Here is a 27,750-nt window from a genome sequence, read left to right as displayed (position 1 = left end):
CCATTCATTTCAGTTGAGGGAGTCATTTTTACTAGTATGAAGTCAATTTGCACATTATGTAATTTCTGACAAGAGAAAAATGTAATGAAGAATTGGTGCATGTTTAAAGTACATATAGAAGAACAGTGCATTCTCGCATTTAAGAATTGAATTTGCAACAGTATTTTTATCATAAGAATGACAATAATGACAAATCAGTCCCCCCCAAATCTTTAATATTTCAATTTAAGTTTAAGCAGATTTTTTTTGTGAGAAAATTCAAAATAATTCAAGAATTTCCCATAAGACTGCATTACAGTGATCCTCTATCTGTTGAGTGAAGACAAATCAACGGTTCGAGCAGGTTTGATTAACTGACATATTTTGTTGATTTTAAATAAAAACAAATAAATAATAAATTCATAATTGTGGCATGTGCAAAAGTTTCCACACCCAACTAGATCAGAACTTTGTAGCTCCTTCTTTGGCAGAGATCACAGCTTGCTATACTATCCACCTTTGGCAGTGGAATATGAGAGAGGTGTGAGCAGCCCTCAAAACATAAATATAATATGAATGAATATACTAAAAGTTATGAGTCTGAGAGCGAATTATAATAATAACTGCTTTATTAGTTATCATTTCTCAAATTCCATTTAATCAATTTCATAGTTCCTTCTGACTTTATCATGTCAGTCCTAATTGTAAATTTCATTACCCATAAATAGATATTATTCAACTGAATGCTATTTTGACATAATTTGGCAAATTTAACAAAAAATAAAGACAATGAAACAGCCCAACTTAGTCAAAACAGTAACTTTTATTGACAAAAAGCATAAGAAAACATAAATCTATGCAATAAAAAAAACAAATGACATACAAAAGGATGACTTAAGGGAGCTCTGAAGAATAAAATACACATCAGCCCATCTCTAAACAGTAGCACCTTTTCCTGGGAAACATTATCAAGTAGAAAGTCTGATGAATGATTCTGTTGTTCAAGAAAAAAATTATTGAGCAACAATTCAGATCACTAAAACCTTTGGTGTGAATGCTCTGAAACTGGATTAATAAATAAAAGCATTTTTCCCCCAAAGAGGTACATACTGCATCTCCATCGACCGCATTCAAAGTAAGCCTGAGTTCAACAGTTGGCCTTCTAATTACAGTCATGTTAGAACAACATTACAAATTGACGTGGCATGTAAGGCACTGTCTCTATCAAATCTTTCAATGATTCTCAATGTAAAGGCAAAGTGATTGTCTCTCTGGTCCTGCTTAAACTCCCATACTGAATTCTCACCATCCTGTACTGTATGCCTAAACAGATGGCCTCTTTTTTCAACTCAAGGGTCCACAAATGAAACAGCGATGTATCTGGTGCCTTCTGTGGTTGGGAGGCCTTCGTGGTAGTGTGTTAAGCGGCCTGGGTGCATGAGGGCCCAGCCTTTCCTGGGGGCCCGTATGGAGCAGTTGTATCTGAGGAACCGGCAGCCTCCTCCCTGGACAAGAGAACGGATAAGACGGCATGAGAATCTGTCTCAGCTCAGATGAGCTGTTCAACATGGTGCTATCGCTGACCAATGATCACCCTGGCTGGCCATATTAGAGCCCCACCAATGAATAAGTCAACAAAAACATTTTTAATATCTGCAAAATTACTCTGAATTATCCTCATATTCTGCTGACCTCAGAAAACCAGTGATCTGATTTATAGCTTATAGGTCAGTGTAGCAAGGGAGTTGACAACACTGCACACCACACTACACCAATAAGAGTTTTTGGGGAAGAGACTGTTGTTCCTGACACTACATTCAGCTACCTGTGCACCATGATTCAGATGTGAGTCACTTTGGATAAGAGGATCAGTCAATAGTTGGCATAGCTGTAAATAATGCAATGATCCCCTGACCTGAGAAACTAAAAGCTATTTACACCCAAAGAAAATCACTACTTGTCTACTAGAATCTTTTAGACCAATTTTCTATGAAAGAAACAGACTAAAAATACTAGAAACCAACAAAACCACAAAGATTTAAAACAATATTTATATTACATAAAACCTTATGATTTTTAGGTATACATATATGACAATTTACTGTAGATCACCATCATAGTAGTGAAAAAGCAGCACTCTTTAGTTAACTAATTTCTGACCATACTGAATTATACGTGGTAATATTATCATATTGGTTGGGCCCCAATATACATTCACATTTTTCAGATTTCATATGATAAGCTTTTCTCTGTTTACACATCAGCACGTCAGTTTGAACTATGTGGCAAATTATGTCTTTATAAATATGAGCTGAATACAATGTACCATGTATTTTCATTCATGCACTGGTATCATTTACCGTATTAACCAATATAAACAGTTGCAAAGCTAAACAGGTAACCTGTATGTTTTGCTAATGCAAGATATGTAGCTAATGGACACACATCAAGTTACCCAGGTTTTAAGAACATTTGTTTTAGAAAGAGATGGAAGCAATGCAAGATCAAACATATGTTTTACATGGAAGCCATCTGAAGTCTACATGCAAAGAAATACATGTTAATTCTTGAATAAAGAAGCAGAGAAAATATGAGATTCCACCAACATGGAGAGAAGTGTGACAATTTCTAAAAACAAAGCAATGCCAGCGATGAAGCTAAACATACAACATTGCTTCTAGGTGGACTCAATATTATGTATCCGTTCTGTCAGAAAAATCTCATCGTACAATTAGGACACACAGTGTCATTGATGCAAAGCACCAAAATCTATTCATGTGAGAACTAATAGCCTTGTGAAAAATCTTCCATCTAAACATGTACAAATCTTCATCATCATACCTTCCTAATACTACAAGAATCCTGCACCTGTTTTAGGTTTACAATGTCAGACAATGCAGGTCAGTGGTGATAATCATAAATCGCAATATGGGCTTCCTTGATATTCATAAAAGGCTGCAATACGCAAGTGATTTTCACCAAAAAATTATGAATGAGCTTTTTTGGGGTGTGTGTATGTGTTATATTCATGTGATTTTCATGTTATGTTATATCATGTGGAGCTCTGTAAGCCACAAAGACTTTGTGACCAATTTTGGGATCAAAATTTTGGATTTGCTTTTCACGGTTACTTCTCCATACATCCAGAACTATGAAAGCTTTGTTCCCTGCTACTGTATTTGCTAATACGTCTGGTATACTTGCCAACACTAAACTTTATGTTCATCAAAGTGACCTTCCTGGTGACAAGTGGTCTTGCCTAAATTACTTAAAGTTTTACTGGTAAAAACTTTTTTTTTTACAGTGGAAAAGCTCTTAGTGGTTAAAATTGAAAAGGTTTAAGTGCCAACATCAAAACAAGGGCATAAAATGTGTAGGCTTGAGTATTATTTTTAAGGTAGTGCTTTTGTTAGCTGTCCATTCAGGTTTGCAATTTTCAAATAAATAAATAAATAAATAAATAAATAAATACATCTATTTATATATTTAATAAACAAACAAACAAACAAAGAAATAAATAAATGTATTTAGATATATTTATAGAAATTTATTTAAACCCTTTTTGACTTTGAAATATTGTGGTAAGAGAAGCAAACAAAAAAGGTCCAAGGCACAGAGGCTCTCACTCACCTGATAGTCTATTCCCACTTGATTGAGAGCAATATTTATAGTAAAAGTGGAGGCATCATGATGAGGCCTTAAAAAGGGCTGTTCATCGGGCTTATATCTAACTACAAACGCCAAATCAAACTGAGCCTGCGAAGAGAGAACAGACACAGAGAGGCAAAAGGCGTCATGCAGCATTCACAAACGAACAAAAAGAGAGCAGCCCACCCATCAGGCATTCTGCAAGAGTGAGGGTGAAGGGAGAAAAGAGGGGAAATAAGCTAGAAACCCCCCAATCCCCTCCCCCCCGCGTCGTTAGAGCTGCCACGGCGTCTTTGGACAGTTCTTCCACTGAAGCTCCACCTTTGAGCCGAGGACCCATTTACCTGATAGTCAATGTCTTTGCTGTTGAGAGCTATGTTAATAGTAAAAGTGGACGCATCGTGATGTGGGGTGAGCAAGGGCTGCTCGTCAGGTTTGTACCTCACTACAAAGTTGAGGTAGGAGGTACACTGATGAGAAAAGAGATGCAGGTAAGTCAAGTCTAATGCAAATGTATTCTTGAGGTATTTCATTACACACTACTGGATTAAAAACTACCAACCTCATTACAGTGACACTGATTCAAGTTGCTCATAAGAGAATTTATCGTGTAATAAATATTTTATTACACGATTATTATATATATATTCTGAATTATATTATATTATATTCAGAATATATTTATATACTGTAAATATTATGGTTATAACATATGCAACATATGGCAACATGGATATTTCACTCTATTTATTAAAAGTCCAGCCCAGTTTTATGATTCTCTTGGCCTAAAATACATAGTTCAAGGCTAGATCAAATAACTCAAATAATCAAATGTTTTGTCTATTAAAGCAGGAACATTACCACCATATTGTGCTGGACATTAGCTCTCCATCAGAAATGATGACCCCTGCTACAAATAATAGCCCTTATTCATAGAAAAGCACATATTTAAACAAACAGAATAACTGGCAAACAAACATAATGCTAATAAAATCATTTTAGCGCAGTTGACAAATCAGCTGGCAAGAAAATGTAGCCTAGCCTTACATTACTTACAAATTCAAATAACAAGCCCCAATTAAACTTCAAATATATATAATTTAACACATACAACTACTCAATTAAAACTCATTTTTTAAACTATTACACTCAAAAGAATTTTGATGAATAAGGGCCAATTTGCAATTTGCACATTAAAACATGCCATCAATATATTATGATTTGAAAACAGGATAAATAGTGTAATATGTAAGTAATATGTTATTAACTTAAAGAAAAAGAGGTTTAAGCTAAAAACAAGTTACAAAGTAAAGGGGGCCTTACCCTAGTGTAGTACCCAGGAAACATTTTCTCTGTGACAGGGGCAATAAATTCCAAGAGGAATTTCTGCCACTCTTTTTCAAAGTTAACCTGGTTCATGTGAATGTCAATCGTGGGAACGTTTTCGTAACCACCCTGGATCCTGGTGTCCTACAAGACAAAAATAAGAAACCATTTTCAAATAAAAAAATAAGATGTGGAATTGTTTTTGGTGAAGATAAACAGTGTGATTTACAGATACAATGGTATCTAGTCTACCATATATCAGTAGTAAGCTTTTGTCTCCAATGTCTCGTGACATCTGAAACAGTACTGAGCAATCTCATGTCATTATGATTCTGGCATCAGGACAAATGCACATTCAGGATGAATACTTACCACGTTTCCACCTCCGGACCATTGGCCAAAATTTTCCATTTCTTCCACAAGGTGTCTGCAGGCCACTTCAGTGAAAATTGGGAACCAGTATACATCAGGACACGGCTGTATGAAAATGTAAAATTAAAAATGTTACTCACTCGTCTTCACAAGAGTCTTTTCTAGTTTGTAAGGGGCCAAAATGGTTTGGTGTGGACAACAACTTGAAGCATACATTCTAAAAAGACTCGATTCAATCAATTTAGTAATCCAATAAAGCCAATACTCACATTTTCCACTATATTGTCTTTCAAAATTTTCGAATAATTTTCATGAATGTATCGCTCCTCCCAGTCCTGTTACAAAATAATTAAGTAAGAAGTCAACAAAGGAGAACGTAAAGCAAAACTGATGATTATGAATTTGGAACATCTGCAGTTTCTTCATACCACTGGGTTTTCGAAGATCTGCCAAAGATCATTGTGCAGGTGATCCATCTGGTAGTTGTCTGTATTTAGGACACGTCCGAATGTATGCATGTTTGTTACAAACATGAAAACACCCTTGAAGGGAAAAAAAAGAATTAGACAAACATTATGATGTACTTACTCTATTTGTATTCATTGTATTATTCATGTATTAAGTAGGTAAATAATAATAATAATAATAATAATAATAATAAATAATAAAAAATCCACATACCTGTTCTCGCACTTTGGAGCAGAAGGCCATATCTGGGTCAAGTGTCGCAGAATGGAAAAGGTCAGAAGCTTTCAGTTCACTCCTCAGAACGTCTGCTCTCAGCAGGTACACCTGAGATACATACGGGACGTTCCAGATCCCTCTGAAGAAAGAAGAACATGATCATTTCCATGCTAAACTTAACAAATTATGTTACAAATACAAGTACTGTATTTGTGTATGAACAGGGCCTGATATGTTTTGTGGGTAGATGCTGTATTCCTGTGGATTTCACAGCACAAAGTCAAATAATTTGGTAATGAACATGCAGGCCATTTTTTAGCCATATAACGTTAATGATCCTTCAGGCACAATATGATGCGATACATTCGCCCACAACTCCCCCGAATACGAGAACACTATGAAAGGAGAATGTGCTATGTCTTCCAATCCATGTTGACCTGAAACATGCTTTCAATTTAACATGTAAAACAATGACATTTCCAAGTGGTGTGCAGAAAAGAGTAAAGTAAATTCAAATGTCACTTACACTCTGCGTGCCTGAACAATGTCCACATAGTCCTCTGACCTGGCATAGTACCCATCTGCACTCAGGGCTCCCCAGAAATTAGTCCACAGCCGGCCAGGCTTAATCATCATTGGTGCTACGAAAGGCCTGTGTGGAGAGTGGAATGAGGACAGTAATTAGCAACAAGAACTGGCACCAGTTTTATTACTTGAGTCTATAAAGAATAGATGTGTGCTGCACCCCAGCTGTTGCCCGAGTAGCTATTTCTTTCCATTAGCCACCATTAGACACAAAAAACAGAAAAGGTCTCGCTTACTTATTTAACTCAATTAGAATCTTAAGAGTGTCTTCATTCTTCAAGACTACTTCCACGTCCACGCTGAAGAAGTATTCACAGTCAATGTCATCTCGACACATATCACTGCAAGTAAAAAAAACAAAAAAAACAAAAGAAAATGACCTTCATGTTCTGAGCCAAGTACGCAGAAGGGCAATGGTCAAGCTGAGACAATGACCAGTAAAGCAAAGGCATAGAAACTGGATATGTTGGAAGTAAATTTTTGTCATGAAAATGAGCAACATTTAAAACTCACAAGCCAATATTGCGCGAGGTTATTACATCGACCCCCTCGTCTGGACCAATCAGCTTCACAGTCTTGTAGTCAGCTTCATGATTTTCGAGAAATGAACGGATGTGCTGGTCATGGTGTGGCTCCTGAAAAGCATATTGCATTATTATATGTTAGTACATTTGTATACATGATCTGAACAGTGCAACGTTAAAACCTAAACAGACTCTTAACTAACTGCCACTACTCATATTACCACTAGTACCCATCATTACTCTCATTACTCTGACCATCACTGCTATGACTACACCTAAGCAGTACAACAGTATAGATGTCAATAGATGTATTTTGTCATCTTTTGTCATCAAAAGAAAAGTCTTATGTAGTTGTACAGTGACTTTTTATCAATAATTTATAAGTAAGTTTTGACCAGAGGAAGATGATTCCCCCCTTGTGAGTCTTGGTTCCTCCCAAGGTTTCTTTCTCCAGCTCTGAGGGAGTTTTTTCTTGCATTGGAGTTTTTTCTTGCATTTTTTCTTGCATTCTTTTTCATGTCTTTTTATGTTACTGATTTTTTTAAATTTACTAATTACTGATTGTGTAAAGCTGCTTTGTGACAACAACAGTTGTAAAAAGCGCTATACAAATAAATTTGAATTGATTTGATTTGATACAATGCATTAAAAGGACACTAATAAGACCGTTATGTGGGCCGGCTATACAGACTATACACAAGGAGGTTGAAATGAAAATGTTGGGAAAGCTCATGATCATCATGGGCAATCACTTCCATTCACTCCACCAGGCAATCAATGCACAGCTTAGCACTTCGCATTGTCTGGCATTTTCTTCAGTGTTCTGTTACACAATGGGCCTTGTTTATTAAAGTTCTGTAAATACAGTGCATAGAAAGACTGACATACAAACTGCTTACATTTAATTTAATTTATACAGCCTCAAAATAAGTGAAGCTGCAAGGGTCGTTTTTGAATCAGATTTAGTGAACGGAAACAAGCACCCGGACACACTCATTAATTCTCATTAATAGGCTTGTGTATTGGTAAGAACCTGGCCATAATACATGTATAACGATACAGAGGACATTATTCAATATATTGTAATATTCTGGAATAGATGATATGTTGTTAGCATTTTAATAAAATCTTATTAAAAGTTTCCTTTTTTGCAATCGGAACAGTAGCATCTGAAGACAGAGTACAAAACTGCTATCTAGGGGTCTGGGTTTAAACACAACACAAAATGAACCACTGTCTGCTGCCAGTCTTCACATGTAAACCATTGATTAAAAATCAATACCGCATTTTTGAGAATCAATACAGTATTGCGATACTTCGATATATCAATATATCAATATTTTATTTCAACCCTTTCTCATTAACAATCTTCCCACCTAGACTATAACATAATTTCCTTTAACATAAATTCCATAAAAGCTACCCATGAGCAATGTTTTTCTTTTTATTTAATACATATATTGTTTAATGAAGAATAGAAAGTATTAAAAAGTGTAGGGATAGCTCTATGCCAATCAAATGATGCTGAAAATCTCAATTCTCAATATGGATCAGCATGTGAAAACAGGCACATGCAAATAACTAAGAACAGTGTCCAATAAGCCTTTATGCAAGTAAAATATGGACCGTGGACTGATCTAGAAAAACATTAACTGACAAGTCAGAACTCTTTTTGTTACTCATTGTCATATTTAACTTTTTTTTTCTTCAAAGCAAGAAGCTTATTGGAGATGTTTTTAACAATACCTGATTGTAAATGAAGAGTTTGAGGCGGTTTTTGGGGTACTTGAGATTAAGCAGGCGCTCAAAGAACACTGATACGAAGGGAGTGGGCTGCTGAATGAAGATACCAATGACCACCACTGGATACTCGCTTTCCTGCAGGTCACACATTGAGAGACACACAATCAGACTGTGAAGTTCCACAGATTAGTACATTAGCTGTAAATATTCAGCTGAATCTCAACATGAACCTTTCCTTAAACATTTGCTGCAGCTGTACAACACAGTAATCCAACAGTGCACAGACCTGCACATAAACACACTGTCCTTGCTTCTATTTAGCAACAGCCAATTTAGATGCAAACTTCGTCCAAGAAGAAGAAGCCTAAACGGGTGTCATTATGCATGAAAAGTGACCTACCTTGAGGGCTGAAAGTGGCCGCAAACCTTCGCTGCAAACTGTACAGCCGGTCTCGAATGTCCACACGTTTGGGATATAGTTCCCAAGGTAATTTATCTGAAGCTACAGAACAGCACACAATGGTATTTATGAACGCGACACTTCACAAAGGCAGTTAGCCTTCACATTCATAGGAAGAGTAAAAGGAAATAAATAGCTGTCTACCTTTGTGGGCCCATTGCCATGCACGATAACAGGCAGGGTGTCATACAACACGTTTCTGGCCCGCACCCTTCCGTCCTCAAACTTTAACACCACTTCATCTGCTCATAAACAACAAAAAAAACATGCAATTCATATTTTAAGTCCGCTTTGAGATGTTATCTAGATGTTATGTGTTGGAATCTTTTTGTTAAATGACCTAGAAACTCATTCTTTCCTCTGGGACAGAGAGAGAAAGACCCTTTGTACCGCACTATTCCCTCCTCACTTCATGCAGCTACCTTTTTAAAAGAAAAAAAAAAAGATCTGAACACAGACCCCCTTTATGTGCCTGGAAACCCCATATGAATGTGACCCGAGTATCATTTATCTACTTCCAGCAAACGAATGAAAAGAACAGAGAAGTGCAAATGATTCACTTTTGAAGTTTCAATATTTATAGAGTCTTATTTGACCTTCTGGCAATAGTCATTCGACTGTGATTGCAAAGAAACATGCTGGCTTCTCAGGATGCTGGCTTCTCAGGATATTGGCTTCTTACTAGTTACCAGAATTCAAAAAGCCTCAGCAGGCGGAAGAGCCTTTTTTTATAAAGCCCCCCAAACTCCAGAATAACCTTCCAAATAATCTTCAAGTATTGGCTGAAAATTCCTCTGTTTAGTTTAGCTTTCGGTAATTAAAGTTTTTCTTTAGGTAAAGGTTCAAGATTCAAGGTGCAGATCCAGGGGTTCATGGACACATGGAATTGTGGTAAACGGAGATGTTGATGCTGTCGCCCCGTCAGTTGAATGAAGTTTGTGGACGGTTTAGCGGACGAATGCCAGTGTTTCAGTGTTTCCCATGTCTGTGTTACCTTCTGGCTCTTTCCTTTTAATTAGACTGTTAAAGTCAGATCAGTCATTATCATTACTTTAACTGCTCTTACCATTTTAATATATTTATATTAGTTATATTATTTCATTATATTATATAATATATATATATATATATATATATATATATATATATATATATATATATATATATATTATATTAGTACACCAGAGCAAAAGAAAAGTGTGGTTGTACGGTGACTTTTTATCAATAATTTATAAGTAGACCAGAGGAGGATGATGATTCCCCCCTTGTGAGTCTTTGTTCCTCCCAAGGTTTCTTGCTCCAGCTCTAAGGGAGTTTTTCCTTGCCACTGTCCCTTTTGCTTGCTCAGCGGGGGTCGTGTTTTATGTTTCTTTTTAATCTCTTGCCCTATTACTGGATTTCTTTAAAGCTGCTTTGCAACAATGCCAGTCGTAAAAATCGCAATAAAAATGAACTTGAATCAAATTGAATTGTTTTACACTTCTGGCGGACCAAACACCCTACTTACAAACCTACTTGCAAAGTCTATATGCCACTCTTCTTGTGATGCTGTGGTTATTAGGCTACGTGACAATGTAATAATCTACTCAGAAAAGTCATTACAACTTTCTTAAGACCTTATTTCTAAAACTGCCTGTAAGAATATTCTTAAGAACTTTCTTGAAGATCCTCAGTGGGTCTTTGTCTTTAAAAAGCCTGAAGAATCTACACACTGTTTATAAAACACAGTCGTGTTTGTGTGAGAGAGCTTAGCTTTCTTTTGTCATCTAACAGAGGTAGCACCTTCCACCACCTGAGTAAAGTGTGAAAAGTGGCAGCTCCCAGCTCCCTCAGCTGGCCTACGTGTGCACAGGCACATCTTACAGTTGACTCTAACATTCCAGCCCCCGAGGCAAGAAGAAAAGTCAGGGAAAAAAAAGAAAAACGAGGCCTCACAGTCTTCTGGCCCAAAGCCAGCACTATAGCTTGCGCCCACGCAGGGAAGCTACTCCTGTGCATGTGGTGTAGAAGATGCCAGGGTCCATACGAGAGTAATCATCAATTCAGCTCTCCACCTTTCCATCAAAGACATACTAGAGCTAAAGCCTCATTAAGAGGTAAGTTTGAAGAGAGCAGGAAGTTGTTGGGTTTTTTTTTTTCTTCAGGACCTCTCGACAGGGAGTGTTATAGAAAAGACACTGATGCAGCACTTTGGGTTCTCAGATGAAAAAGAAAAAAAGAAGCTGTTTACTGGTTTAGAAAGCTGATGCCAGTCATTTAGATTCTCCTAAACGATTCCTATAAAAGCTCAGTCAAGTAGGCCCCTGAGGTTCCTCAGTAAAAATCCAGCGAGAATGCAAAATGACACACTCACCGAGAGCTCCGTGGAGGTTCTGGAACAATCTGCACTTGCTGTCCAGGGTTATATTTATAGATTTCTGTGGAGAAAATGACAGGGAGAGAAGTTCACAACACTACACCAATGCCTCATTAAAACTGGACAAAAAATGTCAACATTTTCATATAACTGACAAACCAAGTGCCGCTGCACCTCAGCACTGGTAATAAACTCATAGGATCGTGAATAAGTACTTACACGTTTCGCTGGGTTGATGTATAATTTGGTATAAAACAGCTGGTCACTGTCTTTATCTTCACCTGCCCAATCTGAGACCATCTCTTTAAGATTAGGGACATAGCCAATGAAGCCTGGATACAGAAAAGGAAAAGCCACTTTAAGAGACCCAGAGAAGAAACAATAGTCTCTTGAAGCAGAACCTAATGACCTTGTCTTACGATTTCCGTTCTCTGCTGTGTTCATCATCGAACATCTGATTTAATCATTATCTATAAAACATGGAGGAAACCGATGTCTAAGTTGACACAGGCAGAGCAATAACAACAGAAAATGGTGGGCAGGCTGTTTTACAGCTGTTAGCTCCTTACATCAGCTCTAAACCATGCTGCAAAATCACAGTTGTTCCGGGTTTTATGAAAAAGAGGGCAGCTTCAGACTTGTTATAGGATGTTCACTGCATGTGATTTACAGCAGAGAAAAGATATCACAACTAGTTCAAGAGATTTACCATGTTCTTTAAATGTGAACACTGGTCTGAAGCAACCTGAAAGCATTCATTGTCTTGTTTGTTTTTTGTGTACACTCAGCAAGGTCTTCATTAGGAACAGCTGTACACCAATTACTATACACAGCCAACTGTGTAGCAGCAGTGCAATGCATACAACCATGCAGATACGGACCAACACCCTCAGGTCATGTTCACATCAACCATCATAACGAGATTCAAGTGCGATCTCAGTGATTCTGAGTGCGGCATGATTGTCGATTGTTGGAGCATTTCTATAACTGCTCATCTCCCGGGATTTTCAGCTTAACATTCAGTGTTCAAACCAAGCAGATAGGGTAAGATCACGTCAGGCTCCACTACTGTCAGCCAATGACAGAAAGCTGAGGCAGCAGTGGACACAGGCTCGAACAACTGAGGCTGTTTTGGGAGCAAAAGGAGGTCCTACCCAGTGTAAGTATTAGTATTAGTGTTCAATGAGTGCGTTCCCCTACACACTGAAAATGTTCGCCTGTGTGCATGCAAAACTGGGCAATACAAATAAACGGCAATAAACTAACAAGCTCATGGCTACCAAACCATTAAGAGGATTCACTGGGATCAGCCCACCATTACTGACACCAAACCTAACAATCTAACCATGATCACTGTGTCAATAATGAGATAAGCACATGCCTCCAGCCCCAAGGAACCTTTTCCCCTCTCTGACGTGTGGGTGCTTGTCCTCCAGATGACGGTCAGGCCAAATTAGGGTCTCGGCTGAGAAGACCACCTTGTGTTTAGCCTGCTGGAACTTCTTTAGCAGCTCTTTCGGACCCGAGGAGAACACCACATCATAGCTGCGGACAAACCAATGGGATTTTTTATTTAGCTTTACAAGATGTAAAGACATATTCAGTAAAGGCTGTAGCTTAAGCTACACTTGACAACATAACAGAAATGGCCCCAAATGACTATTACATTATCAAACAACCAAGAGAGCAGCAGTATGTTGAGTAAACCAGTGGGTAGTAGGGAGTAGATACCTGTCAACAAAGAGAATGATCTTGTCCTCCTCCTTTATGTCAGCCAGGGCTGATTTCAGCAGGCGCACTTTCTGTCCACCTGCGGGTGCTGACATATAATCCCCGCCGTTCCATTTCTCACCCCTGCCAAGAATCTGCAAAATGGGAAAAAAGGAGACACCTGATCATAGACTTCACATAGTTCAAATTTAACATCACGGCAGGTTTTAATACCTTGACTAAGCTGCAGAAATGTTTAACACAGTTGGGACCATTTCCATACCTTGACTGTGTAATTAAAGTGCCGTGCAGATCTCATGAAGCGTATGAATCCATCCGTTTCCTTTGTAGCTACAGTCAGCACAAGGAGCTTTTCTGCAAGGAAAGGGGGAGGAACAGCACGAAAGGTACATTAGCACAAGATGATGTTCATACTGGGGGTTACTTTAAAAAGCATTTTGTCTTCTGTTATTCGGTGGCTTTCTTCAAGCACTGCAGCAATGTTATAAAACTGCAGTGTGCTTCCAAAAAGTGCCATGTGTGAGCTATGAGGCGGAAGAGCAGCAGTGATTAGGAAGAGCTCCACCGTCCCATCCTGGGATGAAACTCTGGGTTACACACTGAGCCCTCCAGCCTACGTGCTTTACAGACCGTGCATAATGGGGACACCACACATCTCCCACTTTTTTTTTCTTCCCTTTTCCACCAGGATCTGGACCAGATTCCTTCAGGAAAAAGACGCATTAACAGCTAGACTGCCTGGCACAAATAAACTATTAGCTAAACACCCTAATAATTAAGTGGCTAGTGGAAAAGCAGCTGCGATCGCTGGACGGTTTGCATTAGCCTGATGTTTTGTAACTTTTTTCAGTCGTATGTGTTTAAAGGGAAACGACACCGAGAAGGAAAGCGGATCTTAGTAGCTACAGTGTGAAAAACACTAGTCAGCGTTCAGCTCCCACTTCATGAGGACGAGAAAGAGCTGTGAGAGAAAGCAGAAAGTCAAAGATCTGCCTCAGACATGTCTGCTAATGGGACATGGTGTTTACATCAAGACGAAAAGTCGACGAAAGAACAGCCGAGATACTGAAGTTAGGCAGAAAACCAGTGTTTTGCCACAAATGAGACTGAATTAAGACTGAAAACAGCAGCAATCTGCAATATCTAGCTTAATATCAGATGCTCTTTCTGTATCAAGACGAAAAAAAGCGGAATACTTAAATATAATTAAATATTATAATTAATTTTATTTTATTTATTAATTATAATTAATACTTAAAAGTAATAAATAAATGCTTGAATATAGCAGAAAGCCTGTATTTGAAGTATTTTAAGTATCGCAGTTAATGATGCACTCGCCGTTCAACGTTAGCTAACGCTATCAAGGCGAAAACGGAAGGTGCCAGCTAAAAATGCCCTCACATTTCACCACATATACTTCATAGCATAAATATATTAAATATAAGCTTAATTTACACGCCGCATATGTTCTAGTTTCATCATTTCTGTCTAATTTTTCGCAAACATGAGAACTGGAGCTCTAGCTCCGTTAGCGCGTGTGCAGCGCCTCGCTGAACGCTGCACATCGGCATGCAGGCTCCACGTCAGCGGCCTGGAGACGGTCGGCACACCGTCCCCCAGCCTTTCGCTCTTCAGACCGACACGACGGCAGGTTAAGCTCCTAGCCTCATAACAGCGCACATTTCAGCCTAAATCGGCAGCACCGTGTGCGTCTAGTTCTGCGTAATGATCCGTGTATCTGAGTAAATCCTCTCCTACCTTCAGGAAGGGGTCCCTTCGGCTCACAGTGTAGCGGGGAAAATGCAGTGAGACCCAAAAGCCCAAACACAAGAGTCAGCGATTCAGCCCTCATCTTGAGTCGCACAGCTCTCCGCTGCTCGGCCAGAAAAAGGTGTACGTGCAGAGAGATGGAGGCCTTTAGAGTAAAAGTTAGCCGAAGTTATTTATATGTACACAGCCCCTCTATAACACAGCCTGCCCAGCCTTCCTCCTCTTCCCACCCTGCGACTGCCCAGTTCAACAGCTAGCCCCCACCGACGCCCGTGAGGATGACTGGCTGGCCGCAGGGAACTGCACGAAGAGGAAGCACAGCGGCTTCAGGTGTTTTTTAAGACGAATAGTCCAATATTAATATTAATAAATCAGTGTGATCTAAGTCTGTAATAAGGGGCGATGTGTCTAGTTACAGATCCATGATAATAAAATGTTTACTGTGCAATTTTACAGGTTTTAAAGAAAAAATATTATATTTACTTCCAAATTAAATAAACTTACTATTTTTACTTAGTTTATAACATATTGAAATCTACATGATCATAAAGGGTAAATAAAAAAAAAAGCCAGTAACCTGCTTAAAAAGGCCTGGCCAGCTTAAACTGGTCATGTTGGTTAAACTGGTTGCACTGATTGAAGGTTTTTGACTGATTTTGTTTAGGTTTGATGGTTTAGCTTGTCTATTAGTTAGTCAACCAGTATGCCCATGACCATGCCAGTCAGCATGACCAGCTTGATCACACTGGTCTACTTGCATGACCAGCGTGACCAGCTTGTCAAACTATTCAACCAGTATGCCCATCTTGATGACCGATAGCTAAGCTGGCAAATCTTATAGTAGAGTGTGGTATTTCAGCAGAGTATTACTATAATAAGCCACTCTAAACCTTTCTACCGGACCTCAAATGCTGAGCTAGATTTGCAATGAATTACTAGTAAATCACATTACATTCATCATATCTAAAACTATATATATATATATATATATATATATATATATATATATATATATATATATATATACACATATATATATACACACATACACATATATATACACACATACACATATATATATACACATACACATATATATATAGTTTTAGATATGATGAATGTAATGTGATTACCATGTTTACATGTATGACAACAAGGGTTTCCTCCTTGCACACATCCTATTTTCTTTTTGATGGTAGATGCTGTACTTTGACTGTAGCAAGAGCTACACAAGTTTTTTTTTTACACATTTTTTACACATCTTGTGATCTGCTCTTGGGCTGAACCTGCTAGGACAGCCTGACCTGGTGCACATTTAAAGGTTACAGTTGTTTGCAATCAGCAAACGTTTGCAGTTGTTTCACTTGTAAATTATTTTGCAGTCAGCCGAATGGATGATTGCTAATTGTTCTGAGATCTCCAGATTCACATGCATCTACAACCTTCTTCCTAAAGGCCTCAGAGAGCTCTTTGGATCTCACCCATGGTGAGTCTAACCATGTGCTAATCATCTGAAGCTGATGTGCTGGATCTGATTTTAATTGTAGGCAATTTCAGTAGTAATAAATAAAAGTTTTCCTCATAATAAAAACATATTTCTGTTATTTTTACTTACATTTGACAAACATACAAGACATTTCTTCAGTTATATGTGTTTAGTTATATAACCTCCATTACTCAATGTAGCCAACATAAAGCCAATTTTAATATCTATATATTAAAATTACATTTTTATGTAAAAGGGGTTTGTTTTTGTTTCTATTTTTAAGTTTCAGTTTTCAGCATTATTCTTAAGTGTAATTAAAAATATGAATTAATGAATTAAAATGAATTCAAACCCTGCCACCACAACACACCGCCAAAACAGTGAGTTAGAAAGTTAGGAAGTTAGGAAATTGACTGATTTACTGTAATATACTTGCTTTTTGCACTATAATAAGCTTTGTATACACGACGCTATTTAGTTTAGTTTTTTTAATGTGAGAAAATCCATTTTTAATATCTATTTTTAAGTGCTAAAGTGCTAAAACCTGTTTGGAAACACAAGAGGGAGCATGACCAAGGCAGGTTGCGAGCGAGATTAGGTGTCGTGAAGCTGGTAGGTTAGCTCATACGTCAAAGAGAGCCGCTGATCCCGGGTCAGCGCTCGCGTAAAGTCCTGAAATGAAAGTCCTTAGAGCAGAGAAGTCCGCTTACAGACCAGGAAGCACCAGAGAGGGCTGATCTCAGACCAGCTGGCTGAGGGCGCTCCTCAGCGTCAGCCGTTACCAACCACGACACTTCCGTCTACCAACCGACCTGATGTGGAACAACATCTACAAACCAGAAATGTCAAGCTGGGCTGGGAGCTGCTGAGCTGGCCGACCGGCGTCTGACATGGAGCATTCGTTGGTTCACAGCTGAAGGAAGAAGGATAATGCCCGAGAAGCATTTGGCTAAAGCCGCAGTATATGATATTTCATGGACAGCGTCGTTTATAGGCTCCGTTAGCAGCTCGCTAGGCTAGCCAGTGCTAACTGCCCAAGAGATGGCCAAGCCAGTCAGCTGACTGACGAGCTTGCTAACCAGCTAGCTAGCAAAAGTTAAGGAGCGAGAAGTAGAAGCAGTGTGTATAGTGAATATTATAATTGTGTATAATAATTGTGTATAATAATTGTGTGTAATTGGTGCAGAGCGTGTTTAAGAACACACGAAGGAAGCACTGAGCTGGTTGGGACATGTGGGATATGGCATGTTGGGTGAGGTAGTTGCTAAAACTGACTCCTCCCTCGCCTAATCTGTAGCTACTATCTTCTCAGGATGACATGGAGAAATGTCATGGTTCTGCCAGCTATTGCTGTTATTTGTGTGTTGACAGGTTGTTCAGTTAGGGGTTGAAGAAGTAACTGCTAGTATTAATACTTCTACCCAAAAGTGGCACGCCAGGTTGGTCAGGAAATCGTTTGATGACCCTTTGATATCTCACTGTTTTATTGCTTGGTTTATTCCTGAAGAAAGCAGAAATCATTCGGTGGTCAAAGGGCATCAAGGACCAATCAGAAGCTATGTGGCTCCAGCAGAGGTTAAAGGGTCTCCCTAGTTTGCTTTCAAGCAGCTGGGCCCGCCGTATGCTGGTTGGGCTGCTCCTCTTTCTCATTTTCTACTGGTATCTGAGCTCCGACGGGATCCTGAAGCTTCTGAGCTTCTCCGGTGAAACTGGAGGAGCTGCCGGACTCTGCCTCCAGACTGATGTCAACAGATGGACGGCACTTGTTGACCGCGGAGAAGGCATCATTAACACACCCCAGACGAAAGAGTCTGTACCGTTTGTGACGGGTAACGGACACTTCTTGGTCGACGTGGATTCAAATAAACTCTGGGTGACCTCGTCCTTGCAGCCAGGTTCAGCACCTGTTCACCAGTCAGAGTTTTCTCCTATAGTAAGATGGCAGGTCGCTGGGAAGCGCTCTGAGGCCCAGGCCAAGATGCTGTGGTACCGGAAAGGCTCCGTGCTGTCCTCCCGGTGCATCCTTATGGGCAGCTCCCAGTCTTCTCGGGACTGTGTCATTATCCGGGAGGAATACATAGCCCATCGTAGCAGGCCTAATGTCTACATTCAGAGGGTTCATATAAGCAACCCGACAGACAAATCAGCTTCTGTTGAGGTGTCTATGGAGTCGCCCAATTTCCGGAGTGTTGCCGAGAAAATGGAAGACAAGGAGTTCATGCTGTCCTCTGGGAAAGTTCTCACTGAAAGAAAGGACATAGTGTTGGTAACCGTGGCCTCAAAAAGACTGAGCATGCGGTTCCAAATCCCTGCAAAGTCTGAGCACACTGAAAATGTAGTGAGTGTGATCCACACTTCAGAGCCCATCGAGCCCTCCAAGGTGGACGAGACTTTCAGCAAGCTTCGAGAAGCTGTCAAGAGAGAGATGGTGGAGGTGCTGCGAGCCAACGTGGATGATCTGGTGCAAGAGCATCAGCAGGCGTGGATGGATCTTTTCATATCTGGCAAGTCCACTAAACACTAAGAAGGACACAATTAATGTTAATGCTTATTTCCAGTATTTAGTCTGAGGGAAAGGGGGGGGGGCAAATGTAATCAATTTCTCTTTTAACTGATCATAGAACAAGAATGGAAAGGTTTGCTTCTTTAGTTTTCCACTGGAGATACGAGGCTAATGTAGTTAATTAGTAATTGAAGCCTCTACCCCACCGGTTAGCATAGTGCAAACTGCATGACTTTCCTCAAGTCATGAGTTGGTAAGTCATCTCTGCACTCTGTAGTGTACTAATGTGTCATTTTTCCTACACGTCTATTGTGTCAGGAATACTCATATACACATTTTGGACCAATTCTGGACAATTTAACACACACGTAATGTAACTCCAAAATATGGAATTGATGTTCTTTTTAAATTCTGTTTCTATATTTGTCTAACAATTTACTATATTGCCCTCAAATTCAGTTTGTTGGTTAAAAAATGGAGGACATATTCACTGTGTCTTAACTAGGGATGCACCAGTACCACTTTTTCTTTTCCGATACTGATACTAGATTTCCAAGTATCTGCCGATAATGAGTATTGAGACCAACTCTGACTTGAATACTCGATAGACGGCTATAAATCCTGAGATTTAGAGTATTCCACTTTTTATAGGTTGTACTTTTTTATATCTTATCCCAAATAAGATTAAAAGAACATAATTTACTGGTTGAAACTGCACAAACACTAGTCTAAACCAAACATGTCTCTGAGAACTCTCATTCTCTTACTAAATGTGTTTAATTTTAGTAATCTCCTTTTAGAATTACAGTACTTTTTTATATCTGTTTTTTGATTCTGTATGACATCATTACTAAAATGTACTACATTTTAACGTTCAGCATGGCTGCTATTACTGTTTAGCTAGGCAGTGTAGTCTAAGTATAAAAGAAAGTTTGCGATTCTCTTTCAACGTAATGTGGTTTGAGATGTGTTTGATGATCCAGGCATGCAGTTTACCCATTGCTAATTACTGTACAAAAGCTGTATCATACAGTATCATACAGTAGCCTCTAGTGCTAAAGTAGTAGTCTTTAGACACCCAGTGTGTCTTGGATGAGCTAAATTAAGGGCAAAGATAAATAGTGAAAATATAAACTTTTGTTTGAACAATTATCTGTCACTTTTATATCTAATTCACTAAAGTCAAAGCAGACATGAAGGTAAAGCAAATGAGGGGAAGCATATTCAATAATAGGAAGATGTTTTTGAGGCGGGCAAGTGCTACTACACATTAACCAGATTATGTGACCTCAATAATTTTGTCTTCTAAATAATAGGATGAATCATGCTTGATAGGACTAGAACAATGAACTAACAAGATCTATCAAGAACTATTAAAAGCTAGATATATACACATCATATGATCTCTACTGTGGGTCAAAACCGCAATTTACAGCTAAGCATCTTGGAACAAATTTCACAACTGTGATTTTTACCCACTGTGGGACTAATAAAAGTTTATTTTGTCTCTTATCTAATAAATCTAAATTTGGTTCAACTTCAGTCACGTGAGCAGAGAAAATAGTGTGTTTTTATTTTTTAACAGTTGACTGAATGTCTCTTCCCAACTTTTTTTAAGTCTTGGTAGTGGGGAGACTTATTTGAATTTAAAAGCATGTGCTAAATTCTGTAGTACAGGTCTTAAGTCAGGTTTAGGAATTTGCTACTGTTCAGGGCTGGGTTTCCCAAGAGCATCTTAGCACAAAAAATATTCTTAAGAGCATCACAGTGAACACGCTCTCTACCTGTTAAGATGACGCTTAACACTAAGGGCATTTTTACACACATAGTTTGTTTACTCTGGTCTAAGTAAGTAAACTTGGAGTGGTTTCCACTTGGTTTGATTACATTTAAGCGCAAAATGCTTATTGGCCAGACCTGTTTTGGGTGGGAACAAGAAGGTAAAATACTGGAAGAAGGTCCTGTTTTCTGGACTAGTGCATTTTTCTAGTCACGTTCTCACCACTGTTTTTTGTTAGCAGATCAAAGATATTTCATTCAGTATTTTGAAAAAAAAAAGTAATTTATCTTGTCTTTTAGGTGTGGAGATCAGAAAAATCACAGATGCCCACACTCCATCCAGTCGTACAGTCAACACTACCCTGTACTACATCCTCTCAGCCTCTACGGCACCCCTGCTGGACAGCGGTATTGCCGCGGAGGAGCACGACAGGCTAGAATCCAGCCTGAACTACGCCGACCACTGCTTTAGTGGTCACGCCACCATGCACGCCGAGAACCTTTGGCCAGGACGGGTGAGCAGTGTGGCTCAGATCCTGCAGCTGGTCAACCTTTGGACCCTGACCCTCCAGAAGCGAGGCTGCAAGGTGCTGGTGGCGGCTGGCACGCACGGCCTGATGCAGGGCATGGTGCTGAGCTTCGGCGGCCTACAGTTCACCGAGAACCACCTGCAGTTCCAGGCCGACCCAGAAGTCTTGCATAACAGCTATTCACTGCGTGGCATCCACTACAACAAAGACCTGATCAACCTGGCTGTTCTGCTGGATGCAGAGGGCAAGCCCTTCCTGCACGTGTCTGTCAAACCCCAGGAGAAACCGGTCAAGTTGTACGCCTGCGAGGCTGGATGCATGAACGAGCCTGTGGAGTTGACCTCTGAGGTGCGAGGCCACACGTTCCCAGTGATGGTGACTCAGCCCATTACGCCTTTGCTGTACATTTCCACAGACCTGACTCACCTGCAGGACCTCCGGCACACGCTGCATGTAAAGGCCATCCTGGCTCATGAGGACCACATGGCCAAGCAGTACCCAGGGCTGCCCTTCCTCTTCTGGTTCAGCGTGGCTTCACTCATCACCCTCTTCCACCTCTTCCTCTTCAAGCTCATCTACAACGAGTACTGTGGGCCAGGGGCCAAGCCACTCTTCAGGAGTAAGGTATAGAGCCGTGAAGGAAGCAGCCAGTATCTGCTCTCGGGTGGTGGCCTGTGGTGGTGATGATTCTCCTCCTCCCCTAACTCCCTTTTGCTTTAATTTAGTCGCAGCCTCTCAAATTCTGCTTCCAGAGATGGTTCTGGAAACATCAAAGTGGTGACGATGGTTTTGGTAACCCATCAGACTTACAATCTACCTTTAATTGGAGAGTTAAGGCATGTTGAAGATTTTGCTTCTACTGAATCCTCTACAATCATCAGTCTGGATGTGTTTCTGATGTGAACCTTTTCGCTAACTGAAAGCACCAGTGTAATTGTGGTTGGCACTGCTATGTGAAGAACGAAGAATAATTTCCCCCCCTTTTCTTTCCTAATGTCGTTGATTCGATTAGAAATTCTTGTGAGTCATAAAGTAACAAATATTTATTTTTTTATACAAAGGCTGACCTTCAGTTTGCAGAATAACACGTTGCAAATTAATTTTATCGCACAGATTTCTTGAATGTAATTTATGGCAATTAAAAGCAAAGACTTGCTCCTCCTTCTTTTCACGTAGACGACACATTTTACAGTTCGAAGAACGACGTGATGTGAAGTAGTGGACAACTGGACAAGGATTAGCGTTTTATTTAAAGAGAAATTGTGCATAAACTCTTCACTGGTGCCTTCAAGCCTTTCTTCTTCCAAGTTGGTGCAGGGGATTATTTTGTCTTTGCTGTCCACCATTCTCTGATGTGTTTTTTTTTTTTTCCTGTGTTGTTGTTGTTGTTGTTTACATGTCCCTTTCTTTTTAGACAATTGTTTTTACCACCTTGGTTCAGTTTCATACACAAGCCTGAGGGTAGGAAACAAGGCAGCAAAAGTAGAGCACTACACAGAGCATCGTATCAAAACACATTGAAATTGAAAATTGCTGATGCATTCAGAAGACATGCAAAAGCAGTAATAGTAATAAGGGGGTTTGTAATAACAGTACGGTGTATGGTGGCTAATCTAATATCAGTTTTATCCTTTCATATCCTAGATTAGCACGCTTATTCTCAAGCCCAATGCTATGTGATTAAATAGGCAGATCATGCCATCCAGTGGGGTTTTCCCCAAAGCAGAGTTGCTCAGTTTAGCTTTATAACTTAAGCCCAGGCTATATCCTGTCCAACGGAGAATGGCTGAGGGATATTCACCTTCAGGCTTTTGTTATGTGACTAAATGTGACACCCCAGATGTTTTGTGCAGCCATACATACGAATGTTATTGGGGTCAACCAAAGTACATAGTTTTTTTTATATTTCCCAACTATTTAAGCACATGTATCGTAATGTCTTACATTCAGGCCTCCATACGTCCTTAGCACCACTTCATTTGTGGGCTCCATAAAACCAAGTCAAGACTTAAGTTATTCATAGGTGGTACAAACTAATTGAAAAAAAGAAGTCTTCATAAATGTGAAGGAGTTGCATTGATTGCAACGTGGGCAACTTTTCTGGTGTTAATTGGGTGAAGAATTCAGGGTCAAAGTGGGTTGATTTACTTTTTTGTTTCCTTCTTTGTTAGCTTTGAAATCCTTGGGTGCAGACGTTTTTTGTGGTGTTGAATTTGTTGTGTTTTTATATCGACTCACTGCGATTAAATTAACAAATCAAGCGTCAACCGTCATCTTCATTACTGTCTCAAATGACGGAGTGCTTTTGCTTGGCTTACATTGATTTGACCATATTGGGGGCAGCAAGTGTGGTCTCTCAAGTAGGTTTGGCCGATACATCTTGAGCAGGTTGTCATGATAAAACTGTATTGTGATATAAGCATTAGCGCTACAGCTAATATTTACGTGTCTAAACTGACTTTTTTTGGTACAGGCTTCGATTGAAAGGCTTAAACGTATACATATCACAGACTAGCTCGTATTTGGCTACCTAATATGTACAGAGCTGTGAGATTCACTGTGCTCCTGAAATGTAAACATTTCTTGTTATGTTGTGTCTTGTGTGGTTGAGTTGGGCAATATGATGATATTTACTGCAGTCATGAGAAATTATATCACATAATGACACTAATTGCTTTTCTGGAAAAAAAAAAAGGGTGGGTGTGTCCCGTCAGCCGAGAACAGAAAGCTGAGGCTGCAGTAGAATCAACAAACTCACCAGACTCCCCAAACCCAGACAGGAAAAGCACAGCCTGGTCTGATGAATCTCAGATAATAAATTGCACCAGTGCTTGTAGTTCCCAGATCTTTATATGCAAACCTTGAATCTAGTTTCCAGTCCTGGATATTGTTCTAGAAGTTATTGTTATAGAAGTTAAAAGGAACAGTTAATGTAATCGATTGGCCACATAGTGTCTCCTGTACCAAGGATTATAAAGGATTCAAGGTCTAGATATGAAGACCTCTGTTCTAAAACATTGACCAGGCAGGTTATAATTAGGCAAGGGTTAATTGGATGCAGTTTAATGAAATGTGAATTATTGAATATAGTAATTTGTGCTAGTACTTTTAAACATAGAACTTATCAGATGGCAGAATACAAATATCATGACATGTATTGTAATATACAGGTGCATTTAAAAATAATAATAATATAGTAATAAAAATATATATATATATATTTACACAGTGTTTTACATCAGTATGGCTTTTAGCTCATGAAAATCCAGAATCCCAAATTATTAGAATACTTAATTTCCCATTAGAATAAATTACTGTTCAAACAGTATGAATACAGTGAATGTCTCAAACGAGTTCATTTTGAAATTAAAATTTCAATAAAAATCAATCAAAGATGTTGATCACAATCTTTCGATTTTAGAGATACACCTGTATATACCTTTCACACCTGTATATTGCTCACCCACTACTGTTTCATGATATAAGACATGGTAAATCTTGTCTAATTATGATTTGCTCAGTGTTGCTTGTATCGCCCATCCCTATTTGAGATCAGAAATGTAACCCTCATTGGTTTGCATTATTAGATAGCCCTTACATAAATACATGAAATTGTGCTTTTAACTGGTTTACAGTATCTTGACTGACAAGCTCTGTTCTTTTTTTTATTATTAGACTTTTTTTAATGACTTAGTCTAGACTTAGTCTAGCTTAATCAGAATATATATCTCTCGAATCAGCTTGTCCCTGACACATGCCTGTGCAATATCTGTCTCCAGCATGATGATGAACTCTGACTCCATCAGGTATCGAAGACAAGCGATGAAACGGAACTGTAAGATGAAGGCATATCAGCGAATGCGAAGGACAACGGGGGAAAAAAAAAGAGGAAACCTCACCAAACGTCTACTGTTCAGTGCAACTTTACATTAAGCTTAGTCCATAGTGTAGTCTTTCCCAGCTCCGGTCCTGGAGATTAGCTTGCACTTATCACAACTGATTTATCCCAATAAACACTTGATCACAAGCTACTGATAGGACTGAAGTTGAGAAATGCAGTCTGTGTACAGTTAATACTCATGCAGAACTGGCTTTTTTCGGCATACGATACATTTCTGTAATGATACAATGTAAAATGTTTTGTTTTCATCAGAACTTTAGGGACGATGTAACAGCAGGGGTGCTAGCAGGGATTTTGGGCTCCATCAAAAATATTAGAATGCTACACTGGGCCCCACAACTCTTAACAATTCTGGCAAAATGCTCGATTAATGCATTTTAAGGGCCCCTGTCAGTCAAAGGCCTAACTTTTTCTTCATAACTTTTACCCCCCGTATTACGCCCCTGTAGCTGTGAGTTTCCTCCTTTAGCGTTTTGAGCACAATACCATTCTTTTAGATGTTCATCTTAGATGAAGAGCTTCCTTTAAAAATGGCTAACTTTAAAGCATAGCCGTTTTTAAGGTAGCAAAATTGAGTTGGTGTCAGATGATGCCCAAGATTTTGGTGCTGGAAAAGAAAAAGTGGTATTCTGCCTCTCTAATGAAATTAAATCTATCCATTCTGAGATATTTTAGATATCAGTACATTTAGCTATCAAAGCAGGCTTATTATCAGTCATTGTTATCGTAAGGCTTATCATTTTTATCAAGAAGCAACAAAAAAAGTACAAGGGCAGTTTGATGGATAAATAAATACTGATATCTCTGCTGTCCAATGATAAGCTTCTCCATATTTGTCAGTTTTTAGTTTTCCCCATGGTTTGCACCCTGTAGCTGCTCTCAGTACACTGTGTAAATAATTCTGGATAATTAGACCAATAGAAATGCTCTAAATGACTTAGAATAAACTCTTATTTTACATTGACTTCTGTTTAAAGTGACCATTTTGGAGATACTTGTTGTTCATTAGACAGCAATGATAGATACTGTAGAACACTTTTCCTGGGTCTGGAGTGGGATGTACCACTAAGAAATTCCACTAGATGGTAGTGTTCCCAGTCAGTTCTGCCAGAGACCTAGATTTAGCTGCTTGGATTCATGTTTTTTGGCCAGGCTTTGATGACACTAAATCAGAGTGCATTGCGTCATATAATAAAAATCTAAAGCAGCAGAGTCAAAATTGACTCTCTGAATTATTATTGAAGGCACCTGGCTTGTGATACATCAAAGAAATGTTTGGATTGTTCGTTCTGTTTTTGGTTTGATTAATTTAAACTCACGCTCCAGTAAAATGAAGAGTTACTAATGTTGGAAAACTGCATGACTTGCAAATCTCTATGCTATGTTTTTTTTTTTTTGTTTGTTTGTTTTTTTTTTAATGATGTCTTAAAAAAATTTGAAGCTATTTCATCACATCTAAGTGTGATAATGAAGAAGAAGTGTTGATGCAGATGATGTTCTAAAAGGCCTGATCTGAAAAGCACCTTAAACCTCATCTGCACCGAGCTTCTAAACCCAGTCCATTCAGCCATGACCCCTCATAGCCTGTTGGGTACACGTGGTGATCGAGGAACTGGTCACTCTAGCACAAATCCTTAATATCCTCTACAGACTTGCTGTCTGTATGTAGCAAACGTCATCAAGGTGTAGTGAGACTAGAAGCATCAGTGAAGGTCTTTGAAGTTCTTTTAAGAAAATCAGCTATTCTGTTTGACAGCATCTCTAATCCTGATATTCTAAATAGCCACAGAATCATTCAGCAGTACTGTCTGAAAATACACACAATCCATGAAGCCAACTGAAAGTAGTTTATGGTTCTTCATGTAAAAACGAGTGTGTGTGTGTTTGTGTGTGTGGTGTGTGGGGGTGTGTGAAGTCATTGTTATAATGTAACTGTAAATGCTGGGTGATATACTGTATGTTAGAAGTGTGGGGGGAATGGGGATCTGCACCATTGTTAGTTCTGTATTATGTTTGCTTTGATATCTGCTTATATTTTAATAAGAAAGTGGAATCAGTTCTTTAAAAAGTAAATTTTTATTTTTCAATGCTAATTTTACATGGATAATTTATGGGGAATGTTTGCTCTTTTGTAACGAATACTGTAAATAAAGCTTAATCTTAATAATACAAGATACAGGTTCCTAGATGCTCATGAGTGTTGTATGATTAACTGTAACATCAATGGCCATCAAGGTTGCCAGCTTTCTGACAATTACTGCATAAAGTCCTTTTCAGTTTTTATATTCCAAAAATGAATCAAACAGTCCTTAGGATTTATTAAAATGGTCTACAGTAGGTGGGTTGTTCTCTTTAAATAGAGAAGCATCCCCA

General features: G+C 38.9%; 2 protein-coding genes across 6 annotated transcripts; one reads left to right on the top strand and one right to left on the bottom strand.

Annotated features, from left to right (window-relative positions):
• Positions 1–783: 783 nt before the first annotated feature.
• plod1a (procollagen-lysine, 2-oxoglutarate 5-dioxygenase 1a) lies at positions 784–15,437 on the bottom strand. Of its 2 annotated transcripts, none has more exons than XM_072682294.1 (19): positions 15,167–15,437; positions 13,671–13,762; positions 13,409–13,542; positions 13,059–13,222; positions 11,897–12,009; positions 11,675–11,738; positions 9,466–9,563; positions 9,262–9,363; positions 8,865–8,996; positions 7,108–7,229; positions 6,831–6,935; positions 6,536–6,661; positions 6,007–6,148; positions 5,754–5,867; positions 5,595–5,660; positions 5,326–5,430; positions 4,951–5,097; positions 3,972–4,097; positions 784–1,484 (listed from the first exon to the last, which is right to left on the bottom strand). In XM_072682294.1, exons 1-19 carry the CDS (start codon positions 15,258–15,260, stop codon positions 1,329–1,331), a joined length of 2,202 nt encoding a protein of 733 aa, XP_072538395.1. In that variant the 5' UTR covers positions 15,261–15,437; the 3' UTR covers positions 784–1,328. The 2 variants fall into 2 exon arrangements, with proteins under 2 accessions (XP_072538395.1, XP_072538394.1); XM_072682293.1 differs by lacking the exon at positions 3,972–4,097 and adding an exon at positions 3,610–3,735.
• Positions 15,438–17,477: 2,040 nt separating this feature from the next.
• On the top strand, positions 17,478–27,549 carry kiaa2013 (KIAA2013 ortholog). Of its 4 annotated transcripts, none has more exons than XM_072682290.1 (3): positions 17,478–19,168; positions 21,247–22,095; positions 25,283–27,549. In XM_072682290.1, the coding sequence occupies exons 1-3, from the start codon at positions 18,223–18,225 to the stop codon at positions 25,300–25,302; spliced, it is 1,815 nt and encodes a 604-aa protein (XP_072538391.1). In that variant the 5' UTR covers positions 17,478–18,222; the 3' UTR covers positions 25,303–27,549. The 4 variants fall into 4 exon arrangements, with proteins under 4 accessions (XP_072538391.1, XP_072538389.1, XP_072538390.1 ...); XM_072682288.1 differs by having other exon boundaries at positions 21,247–22,100; XM_072682289.1 differs by having other exon boundaries at positions 21,247–22,100; positions 25,256–27,549.
• The last annotated feature ends 201 nt before the right edge of the window (positions 27,550–27,750 follow it).

This window comes from Salminus brasiliensis, chromosome 6, assembly GCF_030463535.1.
Source record: "Salminus brasiliensis chromosome 6, fSalBra1.hap2, whole genome shotgun sequence".
Classification (NCBI taxonomy): Eukaryota; Metazoa; Chordata; class Actinopteri; order Characiformes; family Bryconidae; genus Salminus; species Salminus brasiliensis.
The sequence above is the reverse complement of the archived record's forward strand: the minus strand, read 5'-3'. Positions and strand labels throughout refer to the sequence as shown.